At 67.1% G+C, this 17,109-nt stretch overlaps 2 protein-coding genes and 1 long non-coding RNA gene across 4 annotated transcripts in view; 1 reads left to right on the top strand and 2 right to left on the bottom strand.

The window, feature by feature from the left end:
- Positions 1-233: 233 nt before the first annotated feature.
- EFNA1 (ephrin A1) lies at positions 234-3,459 on the bottom strand. Its single transcript, XM_035313450.1, has 5 exons — positions 3,298-3,459; positions 1,615-1,910; positions 1,460-1,525; positions 1,126-1,176; positions 234-1,009 (listed from the first exon to the last, which is right to left on the bottom strand). Exons 1-5 carry the CDS (start codon positions 3,411-3,413, stop codon positions 894-896), a joined length of 645 nt encoding a protein of 214 aa, XP_035169341.1. The 5' UTR covers positions 3,414-3,459; the 3' UTR covers positions 234-893.
- Positions 718-17,109, top strand: part of LOC118158768 — a 20,951-nt gene continuing 4,559 nt past the window's right edge. The window contains exons 1-3 of the long non-coding RNA XR_004746893.1: positions 718-845; positions 7,812-7,822; positions 16,804-16,811. This is a non-coding gene — a long non-coding RNA (uncharacterized LOC118158768). The remainder of the gene's footprint in view (positions 846-7,811; positions 7,823-16,803; positions 16,812-17,109) is intronic.
- EFNA3 (ephrin A3) lies at positions 7,965-12,237 on the bottom strand. 2 transcript variants are annotated; one of them, XM_035313448.1, is made up of 5 exons: positions 11,264-12,237; positions 9,719-10,008; positions 9,129-9,194; positions 8,901-8,978; positions 7,965-8,789 (listed from the first exon to the last, which is right to left on the bottom strand). In XM_035313448.1, exons 1-5 carry the CDS (start codon positions 11,842-11,844, stop codon positions 8,668-8,670), a joined length of 1,137 nt encoding a protein of 378 aa, XP_035169339.1. In that variant the 5' UTR covers positions 11,845-12,237; the 3' UTR covers positions 7,965-8,667. The 2 variants fall into 2 exon arrangements, with proteins under 2 accessions (XP_035169339.1, XP_035169340.1); XM_035313449.1 differs by lacking the exon at positions 11,264-12,237 and adding an exon at positions 11,120-11,142.

Genomic DNA, 17,109 nt, shown 5'->3' with positions numbered 1-17,109 from the left:
CCCCCCCCCCCCCCGTGTCCCGGGGAGGGAATTGAGGGAATTGCTCCCCAGCCCCTGCAGGACTTTGCACCTCCACCTGAAGCCAACCCCTGGCACTACTCCATGTGACACCTCCCCCTGCAGAGCCTTGTGCAAACACCAATTAATTAATTGGCCCCCCCAGAGCCACTCCCCCACCCCAGTGCAGTCCCCGGGCAGGGGATAGGCCCTTTCCTCACCCCTGTACTCAGGCATGGTCTCAGTTATTTATTCAAGACAACCGTATAAAAATTCCAGTGTTAGAAAGCTGTACAAATGGAGAGGCAGGCAAAACGGCCTCTGTGCTGGCCCAGGCAGGGGGCGCGTGCCCCTCCGGCACCAGGCAGGGGGAGCTTCCGCAGCCTCCCCTACCCAGGAGGGGGGGGGACCCAGCACCGTGCAGTCACTGTCCCCTGTGACTCCGCTCTGTCAGCTGCCTGGCATCTCAAGCATGTCCAGGCTCCCAAAGTCACCCCCAGGGCACCGCCGCAGTTGGGCCAGCACCGTGTCCCTTCCTGCGGGACACTTCACAGTCAGAGCCCTCCCAGAAACGTCCACCGGGGAGCTCCGTGCTGCTGGGGCAGAGGGGCCAGCCCCCAGCCCATCCAGTCCGGGCTCAACCTCCAGCTGCCGAAAGCGCCCTTCCTGCCAGGGCAAGGTGGCATCCCAAGGGCTTTGGCCACTCCGATTGCAGCCCCAAAGGGCTTTGGCTGCTCCGATTCAGGCCCACTGGCCCCATAATACTGACAAATCCTTTGCTTTGCCCAGATGTCCACAGGGGAGCCCGCCACAGGTGTGCGTGCAGGACCACGGGGGTCCCCGAGCAGGTGGCTCCATCCCCAGTGGCACGGCACGGTCCATCCCGGCGGCCCCGCTCATAGCCCCTGCGGCACCAGGAGGGGCAGCAGGAGGCTGATGAAGGTGAAGGGGCTGCTGGCCCGCATCGCCGAGTTCTGCCCCACACTCCTCAGGACATGCGCGGCTGCGTCATCTGCGGGGCGAAAGGAGCTGTGAGCGGCCCCCGTGCCCCACACCCTGCTCCTGAGCCAGCCCCAGGGAGCTCCCCGCCAGCCCTGCAGCCGCTCTGATGCGTCCTCCGAAACCTACCTGCCTGGATCCTCCCCTTCTGTGTCGAGGCGGGGGCAGGCGGTGCCTGAGCTACAAAGCAAACACAAAGACACGCCAGTGAGGGGCTGCTCCGGTGCCCCGGGCCCCCAACCAAGGCGCTCCCCCAGCCAAGGATCCCGGTCTCCCCTGTGCCATCCCTGCTCCGGCCGCTGGCACCGTCCTTGGCCCCACAGCTCCCGCAGCCAGGGCTGGCAGGGGGCCATGGCCCCGCCGTGACTCAGCGCAGGAAAGGCAGAGCCGTCGGGGGACCCAAGGCCTCGAGGGGGGAGGAAGGCAAGCAGCACAAGGCAGGGGGAAGCCCGCAGATACTCACTGCCTTTGCCAACCACCGTCACCTTCAGCTTCAGGCACGTCTCCCCGTGGTGGTGAATCGGCTTGGCTGCGAGCAGGAGGCGGAGGTTAGAGGGGAGAAGCCCAGAGGGACCCCAGCCCCACGAGGGGGGGAACACAGCCCCTCCGGACACTCACAGATGTAGTAGTAGCTGTGCCCCTCCTTGAACTCCTTGCCCAGCGTGAAGGGCGTGAAGCGCTGGAACTTCTCCGAGAACTTCTCGGGGCCGTGCAAGGCGCTGGGCTTGTCGCACTCCCAGCGGATCTGCTCCTTGGAGCGGGCCTTGCAGGCCTGGTACTCCTCGAGGTCCACCAAGTAGAGGGTGTAGCGCTCCATGGCGTGCGGGGCCATGCTGCCCTCCTCGTAGTGCGGGCAGATAATGTCCAGGTAGTCGTTGAGGCGCACCTCCACCGTGTAGTCGCTCCAAAGGAACCTGGGGCAGGGGGGCGGCGGGGGTCAGCACATGGGGGGGGGATTGGGGGCAGGAAGGCAGCACGCCCCACAGCTCTCCAAAACCCTCAGAGCCCAACGCAGGGCAGCCTGAGAGCTGCTCAGCGCTGCACAAAGCCCCGCGGTGCTTTTTGGGAATGTTTTTTTTTTTTTGGTGGTGCTGGGGAAGGTAAAGCCCTCCCCCCTGGGGCCAGCCCCACTGCAGGCAGGAGGGGACCGGCTAGGACGCGCTCCCCGGCTGTCCCCAAAGCTCCGGGGAGCCATTAGGTGTGAGCAGCTCTCGCCCGGGGGGGGCAGCCAGCCCGGCTCCAGCGTGCTGCTCCCCACACCTCGCCTGCCAGCACAGCCCTCCCGGGAGGCTGCACAGCACCAGGGCCGCTGGGGGGGGAGAAAGGGGGCCCAAGGCAGCCTGCAAGGGGCCACGGAGGGGTCTCCTCACCTCGCTGGCTGTGGCAGCCTCGGGAAGGCACAGCCTCCCTAGTGGGGCAGGCTCCAGCTTCCCAAACCCCTGTGGGACCCAGCCTGGGTCTGCTGCCCTGCATGGAGCTGGGGGGGCACATCCCGGGGTGGGGGGGGCAACGCTATAACACATACGGGCACAAAGCTGGGGGGCACAAACTGGAGGTTTGGGCAACCCCTATAACGTGGGGGCACATCCTGGGGGCGTGGGGCCACACAGCTGGGGGGCACACTCACAGCGTGTAAGGGAGCACCCCTATAACCAAGGGGGGGCACTGCCTAGAGAAGGAGGGGCACCCCTACAACACACAAGGGCATATAGCTAGAGGGAACCCCACAACCTCGGCTGGGAACCCCACAAACCTGGCCCTACCTGGGGACCGAGCCCCGGGTCAGACACAGGGTCTGCCCACGGCCCCTGCCGCCCCCTCACCTCCCGGGGGGGCACATCCTGCCCGTGCCGCGGGACCCGGGGCCAGCCCCGTGTTTGTCAACACGGCTTCCCTGAGCCCCGGCGCCTCCGCTGGCGCCGCGCCACCCCCCCGGGGAAGGAAGAGGCCCCGCTCCGCTCGGCCTGGGAACGGAAAGCCCCCCCCGGTTCTCCGGGCCCGCACCTGGCCCCGAGGACTTCACCCCGCCGCTGCCTCCCCAGCCCCTCCCGGCCCCGGGGGCGCCCCCGGTACCGTGTCGGGAGAACGGCGGGAGCAAAAGGGGGTGGGGGGGTGGGGGAAGAGCAATGGGGGGCAGTGCGCAGCCCCCCGGCCGCCCCGAACAAAGCCCGCAGATCCGGGGAACGCGGCCGCACTCACGGCCCCGCCGCCGCCGCCGTCCGCGCCCTCGGAGGCCCGCCCGGTCCGCGCGCCCCCCCCCCCCCCGGGGTTGGGGGGCGTCGGGGGGCTCCCGGGACTCACTTGGGGTTGGAGCTGTTCCAGAAGACGGTGTGGCGCTCGGCCGCCGCCGCCGCCCAGCACAGCCCCAGCAGGGGCACCCACAGGGGCGCCCCCAGGGCCACCCGCAGCCGCTCCATGCGCTCCGCCGGTACGCTCCGCCGGGCTGCGCGCCCCGCCCGCTCCCGGTCCTTAAATCCGGCCCCGCCGCTGCCCCGCCCGCCCCCGCCGGCCCCGCCTCGCCTCACCGGGCCGCGGGGCCGAGACACAACAACAACACGGCGGGGGCGGCGCGGGGACGGGCAGCGGTCCCCACGTGGGGACGGTGCCACGCGGGGACAACCTCCCTCCCCGCGCGGGGACAGCCCCGGGACGAGGTGGGAAGGGGGTGGGAGGCCTGCAGCCCCCCCGGCTGTGCTGGGGGGTCCGGGGGGCAGGATGAAGGAGGCACGGATGTGGCACAGAGGTCACCGGGGTCAGGCGCTGCCACCCGCTGCGGTGGCACCGTGTGGCGGTGGCATCCGTGGAGGCCGGGGTCCCGTGCACACATGCGTGTGTTTGTGCTGGGGGGGCCTGGGTCGTGCCGGGGGGCTTGGGCACAGAGCTGCCACTGTCCGCCCCCCGCTGAGGACATGGCAGTGGGGACATGGGCAGCAGGCTGCTGGCACGCGGGGCCTTGCTGTTGTCCTCCCGGCCCCTGCCATAGAAAAAACAAACAAACAAACAAACAAACAACTTTATCTGAGATGTTTGGGGACATCATAAACACCTGGATAGGTGGGGGCTGGGGGCTGAGAGCAGCTGCTGATAAGGTGTGGGGGTAAGGAGAGGGACAGGGAGCAGCAAGCACAGCCCTTATCCTCCTCCTCCTCCTCGTCCTCCTCCTGCCCTTACCAGCTGCCTCTGCTCCCCAGGGCTTTGCCAGACAAACACAGCAGGCAGCCCCCACCCCACTCACATTCACTCTCTTTCACTTCGATACTGTGACATTTCCACCTCTGAGCCCCTGCTGCAGGAGTGGGGGGGGTGCACAGGCTCCCTGCTGGCTGCCTGGCCTCTGCTCGCTCCCTGCTCCTGTCCGCCCCCGACACCGATCCGCTCTCGTTAAGCCTGGCAGAGAGATGCTTTGCTGCCGTGTCGTGGAGCGATAACTCAGCCGCATTTGCAAAACAACTTTCCTCTTGTTTATTACATAATGATCCATTGATTGTGGGTAATGTTGCATGCCTGGTGCAGCCCAGGCGGTGCGGGCTGGCTGCAGCCGTGCGAGGATTGCTCCCCCGACGCTCGGCAAGGGCTCGGGCAGGCGGCGGCACCGCGGTTGTAACCGGAGAACGGCTGCCACAGCTCTCGGCTGCCCGAGGAGCCGGTGCGGGGCCTGTGCAGAGCTGCAGCTCCGTGCCCCACATCCTTCCCCGCGTCCCACCCCGGGCCACTCTCCCCACCCTCCATCCCTGCACCCCACATTCCCCGGGGAGCGGGGACCCGGCTCGCTGCCTTTCATCCTCCCTCTTTGCGGCCAGGCCTGACATCATCCCCTGAGCTGGAATGACTGTGCAAGGCCTCCTGCTCCTGGGAAGCCGGCGCTGCTGCGGCTTGTACAGGGAGGAACTCCCGGGAACACCCCTCAGGTCTGCGGCCCGCTGGGATCAGAGCGCCCGAGCGTGTCACGCGCGAGATGCTGGGTTGGGTGCAGCCAGGCTGCGGTGGGAGGGTGGAGTGGGTCAGCGCCGTGGCCTCTTCCCACCCCTCGCTTTGTCCCCATTCCTGCCCTAATCATGCCCCAGGCCAGGCTGGGTGCCTGGGGAAACTGAGGCAGTGATGGGGGGGAGGCATGCAGCCCCCTCCCCATGGGCACCTCCACTCCTCCAGCGCTGAGTGAACCCCAGCACCTAGGGCTGCTCCCCCCGGCAGGGCTCCTGCGAGCACTGGTGTGTGGCGAGAGCACCACACCACATCCATCCCGGGGATGGATCCTGGAGCACCACAAGCGGCCAGGATCTGACACCCAGTGCTGTTGGCTGAGGGACTCCCCCCACTCTGGATGGCCGGAGGTGAGAGTGCTGCAGTCCCCAGCCCTGGGGCAGGGTCCCCAGCAATGGGACAGGGCTGGAAGCGAGGCTATAGGGACCTGGTCGGTTCCCAGCACCGTTCCCTCCATGGCTGACAGCAACAGGGCAGTGGTGGCCTGGGCCTGGAGAGGTAGGACAAGCACATGTGCCATGCTGGGGACAGCCTGGGGAGAAGCCTGGGCTGGAGGGTGCCCCGTTACATCCCTGTGCTGGCTCTCCATGTCTCAACAGCGGGGGGACAGGCTGCTGCAGGCACGTGGTGACCGCTGGAGCCAGCGTCACATTGTGCAGGGGGGGCGCCTGCCCGCAGCGCGCCAGAGGTAGGAGCAGGGGGGTGCAAGGTCATGGCCACGCCACCCCCTGCGGGCGTGCAGGACATGGGGCCAGCACACATCACGCGGGACGGTGTCGATGCACGAGCAGGCAGTGCTCCCGCCGCGCAGGCGCGGTTCGCCAGCCAAAGGTGAAAACTTTACACACCGCAAGCACTTGAAGGAAAACACAGCAGGGCAGGTGGGGCTGGCTGGAGGCCACTGAGCTCGTGACAGTTTATGGTTTATCGGCTCGGGACACCCAGGTGCGCTCCAGCCACTATCTGGGCTGACGTCAGCGGCCGTGGGGCCGGAGGAGGGACGGGAGCCATCCACTCCACGCGGGGAGCGAAGGCCGCGGTGACGTGCCGCACTGGCTGCGTGCAGCCCTGCAGGTAGGCAAAGGCTGGGCCGGCCCCGCGCGTGGCAGGGGCAGTGCGGCGTCCCGGAGGCTGTCTGGCCACGCCAGGCCCTTACACATTTGGCTGGAGTGCGGTGCAGCCAGCCCTGACCTTGGAGGACCGCTGCGGGGCGGTGCGAAGCCTCACGCGATGCAGCTGGACCAGGCACCCATCCTGCGCCCAAACCTGGACCTGCTGCCGGGTCCTGGGGTAGCCCACCCTGCGCGTGGGGAGCACCCGACCCCCAGAGCTGGGGTTGCATCGAGGGCTCCCTACTGCCTGGGTCTTGGGGGTCCCCACACCAGCTCCTGGGTGGCGCCTGGGGACACAGAGCGGAGCAGGGCTGTGTGGCCAGTGCCTGGCGAGGTAGCAGCGGTGCCACGCACTGCCCGGGGAATGGTGCTAAGGCCGAGGCAAGCAGCAGGAGGGATTTTGCAAGCACAGCTCGCCGTGCCGGGGTGGCTGACTCAGTCCCTGGCTCCCCACCTGCGATGCAATGGCAAATGGGGCTGCGCTGGGCTCCCCAGTCCACCCTGCCGTGTGCTGCAGGGAGCCAGCACCGGCACGGGGGCTGTGGCCAGTCCCCATACTCCAGCACCCAGCCTGGGGATGGCACCGGGCAGCACGGCATGCCACGGCCCCCAACCTGGGCACGTGGCCCAGCCCGGCCGTGGCAGCCCCGCTCTGAGCCCCCAGGGTGAGGGCCCAGGGGGATGGGGCCCTGGCCCCACAGCTAGGCCGGGTCTGCGCGAGCGCGATGGGGCCGCGGGGAGCGCGGCGCCTGCCGGGAGCACTGCAAGGACCTGTTGGACCTGTTGGGTTCGCCGCCTCGTCCCGCACCCAGACAAGCCCAGGCCGGCTGGGAAGCGCAGCCACCGCCCAGCAGCACCGGCTGGGGAGAGAGCGGCCGCGTCACGCCGACGGGACGGCCGTGGGGACCCCCACAAACCTGAGGCTGTGTGCACAGCATGCTCATCCCCAGCAGAAGGGGGTGCAGCCCTGTTCCACCCTGTCGGTGGGCAGAGCAGGCTGCCCCCTGCTTGGGGCTGACCGCCCCCCCCAGGGCACAGCAGGGTGCGGGGGCAGGCCCAGGGCTGCTCCGGGTGCCTGCTCCCCTTCACCCAGTGGGGGCTGTGGGGGTGCCAGGCGTGGGGCTGGGTGCACTCCACTCCCCAGCAGACCCTGCACTGCCCCTTGGTGTGGCCCCCTCCCATGGGGTTCCAGGGCACAGCCCCCTCCCTACGCATCCCTTTGCCCTGATAGGCACCGATAGTCCTTCCTGAGCACCAGGGGCACCCCCATGCAGACAGACATGTGAGACCCCCCCAGTGCCAGCAGGAGCCCCAGTGTGCCTGGCACAGCCAGAGGCACCAGCAGGGGACCACAGGGATTCCCATGGGGCCACCATGCCCATGGGGGTGCCTGCACACCCCCTCCTCTCCCCCCTGCTTGCCACATCCAGCCCACAGAGGAAGGATGGGCTGGGGATATCCCGGTCCCGCTCCCCCCCAGGGCTGGGGGACACCACCCGTCACCCAAACACGATGGCCCCGCACTGCCCTTACCTGCCCGCTCTGGGCTCCTGCAGCGCCAGGTCCCAGCTGGATCCTTCCCTCCTGCCTCCATGTTGGTGCCTCGGGGTCGGGGGGCAGCAGAGACCCCAGGAGGGAGCGCAGAGCCCTGGGACAGCTACAAGCTGGGGGGCAGGAGGAGGGGTTGCTGCCAGCCCCATGAATGGTGCCTTTGTGCCCAAGGTGGGGGGCACGTGGAAGGTCTGTTTGCACAAGGAGGGACAGCAGTCGGCGCTTGCTGAACCCCACTGCGCAGTCACAGCCCGGGGGCACCGGCAGGGCTGGACGCCGGGGCGCGCTGCGCATGGCCGGGACATGGGGGTCGTTCGTGTTTTGTTTTTTTTTTAATCCTTTTATTTTTTTTCCTTTTTTTTTATAGACTAAGAGCAGAATATGAAAATCACCAGCCAAAGCACTTTGAAAAAAAGGTCAAGATTGTTTTTTTTTTTTTTTTTTTTTTTTTTTCCCCAAAAAGTGTCTGTGCGTTTGCATAGGTCGGGTCTTCACGGAAGACGAGGAAAATCCAACACGTTTGACTATGTACAAGCCAGCCCGGGGCCAGCGCCGCTGCCTATGGTACATTATAGATATATCTATATAGTCGCTCTCTGTACAGTATGTATAGATCTCTATATAGGTATGTACAGGCTGCCCGGCCCCGGCGCCCTGCCCTCACGGGGCTCAGCGCTGCTCCCAGCCATGGGACGCCTGGGGGGCCGCAGCAGCCCCCGGGCAGGGCTGGGGGCTCCACGCTGCGGGACGGCATCAGTGGGAGGCGGCAGCACCCAGCTGAGTCCCCCCAGCAGGGGTTGGAGACGTGGGTGGGGGCGAGTCCCATGCAGGTCCCAGCGGGGCTTGGCGCGTGCCACCATCCCCTGCCCCGCACGGGAAGGGTCCCTGGGCTGGAGGCGCTGACGGTGCAGAGGGGCCGGGCACAGCTCCCGGGGCAGCTCCATCCTGGCAGACAGCAGCAGGTCGGGGGGACAAGGGGTCCCCGCTCCGCGGTGCCGCTCCGGCCGGGCCCCTGCCGTGCTCGGAGCTAGGAGGCCAGCAGTGTCATTAGGAGGAGGGCTGCAGCCACAGCCAGGGGCAAGTGTTCCCTCTTGGGGCTGGTGCCACTGATGCTCTTCTCCAGCTTGGGGATCTCTGGGTTGAAGTTTTCTGTGGGAAGAGAGAGGTGGTGAGCGGAGTGGCGGGGGGTGCTGGCCCTGACCCCCCGCCAGGCGGCTGCGGGGTGCAGGTGCCATGGGGCTGGGGCTGCCCCAGACTCACCCAGGTCCTCGATCTTAACCTCGGGCCGCAGGGTGAACTGTGGCAGGGTGGGCGCCAGCTTCTCCCCGGAGTGCGACGCTGCAAGAGGGAGAGAGGGGACAGGGTGATAGACCCCAGCCAACCCCGCTCCCGCAGCCCCACCGGCTGGGACGGGGGGACCTGGGAGCCCCCTAAGACCTGATGGAACCCTGCAACACCCACCCCAGGGTGCCATGGGGGGTTACTCACTGGAGGCACAGCACACGAACACCTTCATCTTCAGGCAGGCCCGGTGGTGGTTGTGTGTCGGTGTGGCTGCAAAGCAAGAGTGGGTTGGGGTGGCTCCCATGGAGACCCCAGTTCCGGGCACCCCGCGGCTCAGCAAGCTGCTGCCCACTGCCTCTGGGTGCGGGGGGGTTGCAGCACCCCTCTCCTGAACCCTGAAACATGCTGCATCCCCACCCTGTACCCCGAAACACGCTGCCTCCCCAGCTGATACCCCCATACTGCACCCATCAGCACCCCAGATTTGCTCCGGCATCCCCACCTCGCACCGACACCCCCACCCACAAGCTCCCCCCAGCCCCCGTCCCTCCACAGCACCCCTAAACCCTCGCCCCATCCCTGAGGTCAGGGGGCCTCCTTGGAGCAGGTGTGGGCACAGCTGCCTGGCCAGCGGTGTGCAGGGGGGTCCCAGCTGGGGAGGGGAGGTGTGGAAAGCCCCCCCCAGAGCCTGGTGGATGAGCTGGGGATGGGATTCAGGGGACCCAGCGTTGGGGGCACACGGGGTTCCCAGCTGAGGGGTGTCTGGGGGTGTCCCATCCTGCTGCCCCACGTACAGATGTAGTAGTACTCCTGCCCCGCGCGGAACTCGTAGCCCAGCGAGAAGGCGCTGTAGCGCTGGAACTTCTCCGAGAACTTGATGGGGCTGTGGGGCGCGTGGGGCCGGTTGCACTCCCAGCGCTTGAAGCCCTGGCTGGTGTTGCAGGTGCGGTAGCCCTCCGCGTTCACCATGTACAGCACGTACTGCTCCAGCCTGTGCTCGGGCACCGAGGCGTTGTAGTGCGGGCAGTAGATGTCCAGGTAGTCGTTGACGTTCACCTGCACCGTGTAGCCCTCCCGCCGCAGGCTGCAAGGGAAGGGATGGGGTTAGAGACGCCCGTGCTTGACCTGTTTATGGCAATCAGGATCCGGCCCCAGAGTGCTCTGCCTCCCCCCCAGCCTCCTGACCCCCCTATCTGAGCCACCCCACGCACCCGTCTTGCCCAGCCTCAGCCCCATGGACCCCCAGCGTGGGGGCAAGCCTGGGGCAGGATCCGACCCTCTCCAGGCCCCAGACCCTGTCCCGGGAGGCACCACTGCAGCGCCGTGCACGACACCCGAGGGCAGCTGCCATGGGTAACTGCGAGCCTCCCAGGCCCACGGGACACCAGGCAGGCAGCGGCGGGGCTGAGCAATGCGGCAAGACGGCACAGACGGGGACGTTGGTTCAGAGCTCGTGGCACACTGGGGCTGCCCCACATCCCCCAGCCCATGGGGGCTGCAGGCAGGTCTGCTTCTGTAGGGCCGTGTCATGGGGGGCTCAGGGGGCAGAGCGGGGCTGGACCACCTCTGCGACATGAGATGGGGGGGACCCTGTGTCCCCACACCAGGCTGGGCAAATGCCTCTCCCCACAATCCCATCCCCCCAGCCCAATGCCCCAAGGGCCCTGGGTTTGATTTGGGATGGGGGCTCCAGGGCACTCACCACCCCCCTGGGCTGCCTGAGGCAGGAGTGATGCTGCCACACAGGGAAGGATGCCATGGATGCCAAGCCACGTGCACGGTTGACACCGCTGTGTGAGCACGGGAGCGTGAGACGGGGGTGCTGGGTGCTGCAGGCAACGCGTCAGCAGCCTCAGAGCGGGACGGACAGACAGACAGACCGACCGAGCAGTGCACGGGGCTGAGGGACACCAGGGTCCCAAAGGCATGCAGGGACCCTGGAGGACACAGAACCTGCACAGCCCTGGGGTAGAGCACGGCCATGGATACACAGGAGGGGCTCAGAACCCTGGCCGCGATGGCCCCGGTGCTCCCCGTGCTCTGGCAGCCGCGGTGGCTGCCCACTGCGCACCCAGCCCCGCAGCCCCAGCCCCGCCACGCGCTGCGGCTCAGAGAGAGGATTTCTCACCTCGCTCTGGCTAATCCCGTTATTTTGTTAATGCCGTAAAGGGTGGCCCTGGGGGAGCCTCATTTACATTGATTAGGAGCGGCAATCCCCTCAGATCCACTCAGGAGAGGCTCCGCTGGCTCCTAATCCGTGCCCGATTGAAATCCCGGCCGCGGTAATCCTCGCAGCCGAGCCGCCTCGCGCTGACCCCCTGCTCCCACCAATTAATTACCAACCGGCGCTGCGAGGCGCTGGCTCCACACCGAGATGCCGCAGCAGCCCCGGGATGACGACCAGACCTGGCTCCATCGCCTGGCTCGGCAGAGATCTGGTGGCCACGCTGCGGCAAGGGGACCCCCCTGCACCCCCGGGTGCCACCACCCTGCTGCTTTTGGAGGGACGAGCAGCCTCCTCTTCGCCCTGCTCCCCTGGGACCGCCACGGCCCCTTTCCCTTCTTTCCCAGTGAATCCTGGTGCACGACGCTCCGGAGAAGAGCTCAGGGACCCCTTGGCACCCGTGCCCGCAGCGCAGCTTCCCATGGCTGCCCGGCAGGGCTCGGCAGGCAACGGGCAAGGCTGCGCGTGCAGACGCCCCACCCTGGAAACTGCCCCTGGCACCGTTTGGGGAGCCCGGGCGTCTGGCCAGGGCCCGGGGCACCAGGCACGCAGCGCCCCGGATCGGCACCGTGGAGGGAACTGGATGGGGCCGAGCACCCAGCAGGGACCCCAGCAGCACTGCCACCCTCCTGGCGATGCTGCCAGTGCCCAGGGGCTCTGAGCCAGACCCCACGGGGCAGGGAGCAGCCCCCCCATGGCACCTCCCTCGCCGCACAGCCGCTACTTCCCCATCCCAGCCCCACAGCCTGGCAAAGCAGGAGCCCAGCAAGCTGCCGGCCGCCAGGCAACTCCTCCGACATCAAGGTGCTGAGGCAGCCACCCTTGCTCCGCGCGGTGCCGGCGACCTTTCATGTTCCACCTTTGATGTGGTGTGAAAGGGAGGTGTTGGGGGGGGGGGGGAGCTTGTTATTAAAGAAATGGCCCCGGGGAGAAAATTGCAATTAACTCCATATGGGACTCAGGGCTGGGACGCCAGCACACCCCAAGCCAGCTGCCCCACACCATGAGGGGGGGCTGGTAGCTGGTGTTCAGCACCACAGGAGCAAGGAGCTGGGGCAGCTGTGCCCCCCCCCCGCTCGGGAACACTGTTGGGAAATGAAAACAGGCGCCGTATCCCGCTGCGCCGAAGGAAACACTGTGCCGGGGAGCAGCGGGGCTGGAAGCCCTCCTTTTCCCCAGTGCACCCAGCACTGAGGGTGCCCCCACCTGGGACCCCCCTGGGGCCCATTAGAAAACACAGCTCCTGATAAACAGCCTCGCTAACTAACGAGCGCTCCCCGGGCAGGGACGGGGCTGGGGCATGCCAGCACTGCAGTGGAGGTGTGCAGGGGAGCCCAGGAGGTGCTGCAGGGGCCCTGTGCTCCGTGGCAGCGAGCCCCATGGCCAGTAGCAAGCCCCACAGCCACCCATGGAGCACCCACAGTCCCTGTTTTCAGGCAGAAGGATGGGACAGACCCCAACATGATGTCCCAAGCCTCCTTTCCCCACCAAAACCCACCCTAGAGAGCGCACAGGGCGCCAGGTTCCTGGTGGCCCACGTGGTTATTGGGAAGCCCCAGTGAGAGGTGACCCCGGTCGGGACAGATCCCGCAGCCCTTCTGGGTGCAGACAGCCCTGCTGTGGCTGGCGGGCCATGCCGGGCTCCGGCAGGGCCCAAAGGGTTAAGCGCGGGAGCAGAACGGGCAGCATCACTTCTGCACGACTGCATTTTTAGAGCAGGGCTTTCGCAAAGCAGTGGTACCTTCCAGCATCCTGTCGGAGCTGGGCAGATGGATTTCCCCTGGCAGGACCGTCCCGAGCACAGGCTGGGCTCAGCGCCCGTGGGCTCTGCACCGGCAGGACCCCGGCTACCTGGCACGCCGCAGCCGCTGGCGAGCCTGGCGGCTGCTCCGCTCCCATCTGCTGCGATAAATCTGGGCTGAACGCTGCACGCTTGCTAACGCGCTGCTACGGAATGCCTGGTGCACTGCAGCATGCCTGGGCCATCCCTGGCAGGAGCAGCACGAGGGGGGACCAGACCCCCACGGGGAACCCCATGCCACGGGACCCGTCCCAGGAAAGGCCCGGAGAGTTTGGGGACAGATCCAGGCTCGGTGTCCCACAGTGCTGAGGGCTGTACTGGGGACTGTGGTGATGTGGGGCGTCCCCCAGTGCGGGGGGCCACGGTAGATCCCCTCCCCCAGCCCTTTGTCTGGCTCTGGGAGCTTTGCCCTTTCGGCACATCCGGGGCCCATCGATCAGCCAGCGAACAAAAAAAGTGCCATTGATTTATGCTTTCCCCTTCCAGTCACTCCGCGCGACAGCGAGAGGTAAAGGCGCATCGATCGCTGCGGCCGGTCCCTCCCGACAGACTGACGGACAGAGGGACCGACTCAGATGTCCCCCTCCCCAAGCAGGCAGCGCTGCAAAGTCACGGCACCCAGACGGCCGCGCACACGCGCGCTCGCTCGGCAGACAGCGCCTGCGACACAGCCCACGCGCACGGGTGGCACGGTGCCACGGCGGCCCCCCCGTGCTCTCCCCGGCACGCCTGGCTCACGCCTGGCGCAGCCGCAAGGTGCAGGCACAAAGGCATCGCTAGCACACGGTGTCCCTGTCCCCAGGGCCACCTCCCCGGCTTGCACCCTGGGGGCATGCGCAGGGGGGGTGGGGGCTCCTGGGGGGCCGTGGGCTGCTCCCTAGTGCTGCCATAAATCTCTCGGGGACATGGCAGCAGGAGAAGGGACTGGGGAGCAGGCGGATGGGGCAGCATCCACGCCGGGGTGGCAGGCACAACCACAGCCCCAGGACGGTGTCCCTAGCGTTGCCTTACAGGTGTCCCTGCACCCCCCCCCCCATCCATATCGATGGCTGCACAATCCCTTTAATCCCTGCTAAAGCCCATACCTTCCCGCTTTGCTAACAAGATCAATGAGGTTTTTAATTGGGTTTTAATTAAACCATCAATCTGCAACCAGTGACTCAATTACCAGCCTGGGCAGGAGCGGGTGGCCCCAGCCCTGTTGCACCCTTGTTTCAGCCCCTGCGCCCCGATGCCACAGCTTCTGCTCCCATAGGGCCCTCCCTCGGCATGGGAACCCCGCAGGGCACCGGCCACGGCCCCTGCGATCCCCTGGGCTCGGAGCCGCCCCGCACGGTGACTCACGGGGCACAACACCCTTTGCCCCTGGGCAGCGCCTCCTGCTACGCTGCAGCCAGCACCCCGCGCTGTATGGGCAGCCAGGGCTTTGCACCCCAGGGAGATCTCCATGGGTGGGGGGAACGGCTGTGGGTGGGGGTGGCTGAGCCCCCCCCCCCGTTGCCCCCAGCCCACACGTGGATGCTGTGGCATGGGTGCTGGCAGCCGGGACTGGGCCATCACCATCCGGAGAGGTGCAATCCCCACTTTCCCCATCACCACACCCACGCTGGGGGTGGGAAGTGACCCCCCCATACACACCCTGCATGGCGTAACAGCCCCACACCTGCAGCATCGCCCCTCCTGGATGCCCGCGGTGGACGGCGGGACCCTGTCACACCACAGGTGACAAGGGATGGAGCTGCAGCACCGGGACCCAGCACCCTCGGGGGGCTCGGGTGTGCCACTCCCCCCACCCCACGGCAGGGCCGTGGCTGCTCTCCTGCGTGAGATGCTCCCAGGAGAGGCTGCTCCTCACGAGGGCTCTCTCAAGAGCCTGCTCCAGCTCTCGCTGCCTGAAATACAAAGTCAGGCAGATAAAAGCTGCCTTGAAGTGGTGAGTGCGGCGGTGGCAGCTGCACAATGCTGGGCGCTCCCTGCACGCAGGTGGGCTCTGACCCACCTGCCTTGGCTGACCACTGACACCTCCCGTACCCCTTCTTCACAGCTCCAGCCATGGTGCTGAGCACCCCGAGCTGTGCCCTTGGGCCCCGCAGTGTCCGCCCGGCGCGGGGCAACGTGTCTGCTGCCACCTCCCAGGGCACGCGGCTCTGCTGGAACAGCCAGCGAGGCAGACCCCAGAGCCGGTTTTGGGGGCTCACTGGGGACAGCTGGCTATGCCCATGTCCATGTGTCACTGGCCATGCCCAAACCCCGTGTCGCTGTCCCCATCCCTTGCACACGGGGTGCCCAGCAGGGAGGTGGCACTCTGGGGGTCACCCTGCAGAGCTCCCAGCCCCTGGCCGCAGGGCGCCACTGGGAGGCAGCTGTGGCCCTGAGTGGCAGCGCTGGGTGGGACACAGCCACCCGGCACCTTTGCCCCATGCCACCGCGCCTGTTCCTGGCAGGACTTGGGAACGGAGGGCAGGGACCAAGGATCATCCCGCACCCCTCACGCTGCCACCAGGAGAAACAGCGTGACAGACGGAAAGCGCACGCAGACAAAGGGCACGCAGAGCACGGCCAGAAGCCTCCACTGCCTTCAAGCCTCAATTCCTGCCTTCACCCCCACCCCAAGCTTTGCAACTAAGCACCCCAAAACCTCTGCATAAAGGGGTGCCCTGCCCTCTCTGCCTCCCTTGTCCTCCCTGCACAACCCATTGTCTCCCTTGGTGACAAGGGGACATGGAGGAGCAGAGTGGTGTGCCAGCAAGCAACAAGCGACATCCTCCTAGCGAAGGGAGCGGCCGTGGTGGCCAGAGCGGTGCAGAGCTGCGATACATTTGTGGGGTTCCTGCTGCAGCCGGCACCCCTGGAGGACAGATCCGCAGCCGAGCTTGGCAGCGCACGCCCTGCTCCCCGGAGAGCCCCACGGGTGCTGTGCAAGGCTTGTTTATTGCTCTGATTGCACTGGGGTTGCTGGGATTTGCAGGCTGCGGCCCAGGGAGCCTAATTCCCCCCATAATTTATCTAATCCAGACACTTTGCCGTGTGGCTATAATTGCGGCCGAGCTGCCGCACTGCCTAACAATAAATATCCTCGCTCCGGAGTCCCTGGGACACGTCTCTGCCGCAGCCGCCCCCACCGCGCCGCCCGTGCCCTGAGCTGGACGCTCGCAGCCGCGCCAGAGACGCGTGCGCGGTGGGCGCAGGCAGCTGGCTGTGATGTCCATGGCACGGCACGGTGGGGGCACCTCCGGCACCCCCCCACCGTGTCCCCCAGGAGGTGGTGAGGGCAGTGCAGGGTCACAGCGCTGGCTGTGGGTGATGGGGTGGAGAGAGGCAGCCCCTCGGGAGCAGCAGGACAAGGGTGGGCGTGGGAATCGCCCATCCACCGGGGTCCTGGCAATGTCACAGAGAGGGGATGGGGGCATCAGCGGGGTCTGGCCAGAGGAGCGGGGCGCAGGAAGGTGCCCAAGCGCAGTGGGATGAGCCGAGTGCCCTGCCATTGTGCTGCGCCTCAGCATGGCACGTCTTACACATGCACGATTTATGGGGCCTGGGCTTCCGCCTGGAGACACAACCTCAATGAGAGGGGAAGGAACTGCCCAGCAAACGCCCCCTCCCCGCACAAAGGGGTGTGGGGTCAAGGGGAGCCCAGGGGAGCCCCAGCACGGATGGATGGCGGGGGTCCCTCTGGCTGGGCACAGCCCCCAGCCACAACCCTGAGCATTTGCACCGGAGAAGGGGTGAGGGAGAGGGGCCATCCCAGCACGCTGAGGCCCCCACTTCCCATGGAGGGGGTCCACATACCCCCTGGGGTCCCCAAAATCCCTTTTGCGATGCCAGGGAGGAACCCAATCAATCTGTGCCCAAAGCCCACACGGTGCCCCCCTGGCACAGCTGTGCCCGCACTGTGCAGCAGTGCCAAGCGCCCACCCGGCCCCCACTCGCTGGCGAGGGCAGCGCTCAGACCTCCCCCCCCCCCCAAGAGGCGTGGGGGCCATGCCGTGGGTCTGGCTCTGCTCATGGCCATCGATCGCCCCGGGCTCCCTGCGGCTCCGCTGACAGCAGCCGTGGGCGCGACGGCAATTTCCACATCTTTGCTTCCAAATCCCATCCACTCGCCCCCGCAGCCCCCGCCGGGGGAGCCGGCAGCCCCGGTAGGACCGGGGGGGGGGGGG

Source organism: Oxyura jamaicensis, unplaced genomic scaffold, assembly GCF_011077185.1.
Source record: "Oxyura jamaicensis isolate SHBP4307 breed ruddy duck unplaced genomic scaffold, BPBGC_Ojam_1.0 oxyUn_random_OJ132, whole genome shotgun sequence".
Classification (NCBI taxonomy): Eukaryota; Metazoa; Chordata; class Aves; order Anseriformes; family Anatidae; genus Oxyura; species Oxyura jamaicensis.
The sequence above is the reverse complement of the archived record's forward strand: the minus strand, read 5'-3'. Positions and strand labels throughout refer to the sequence as shown.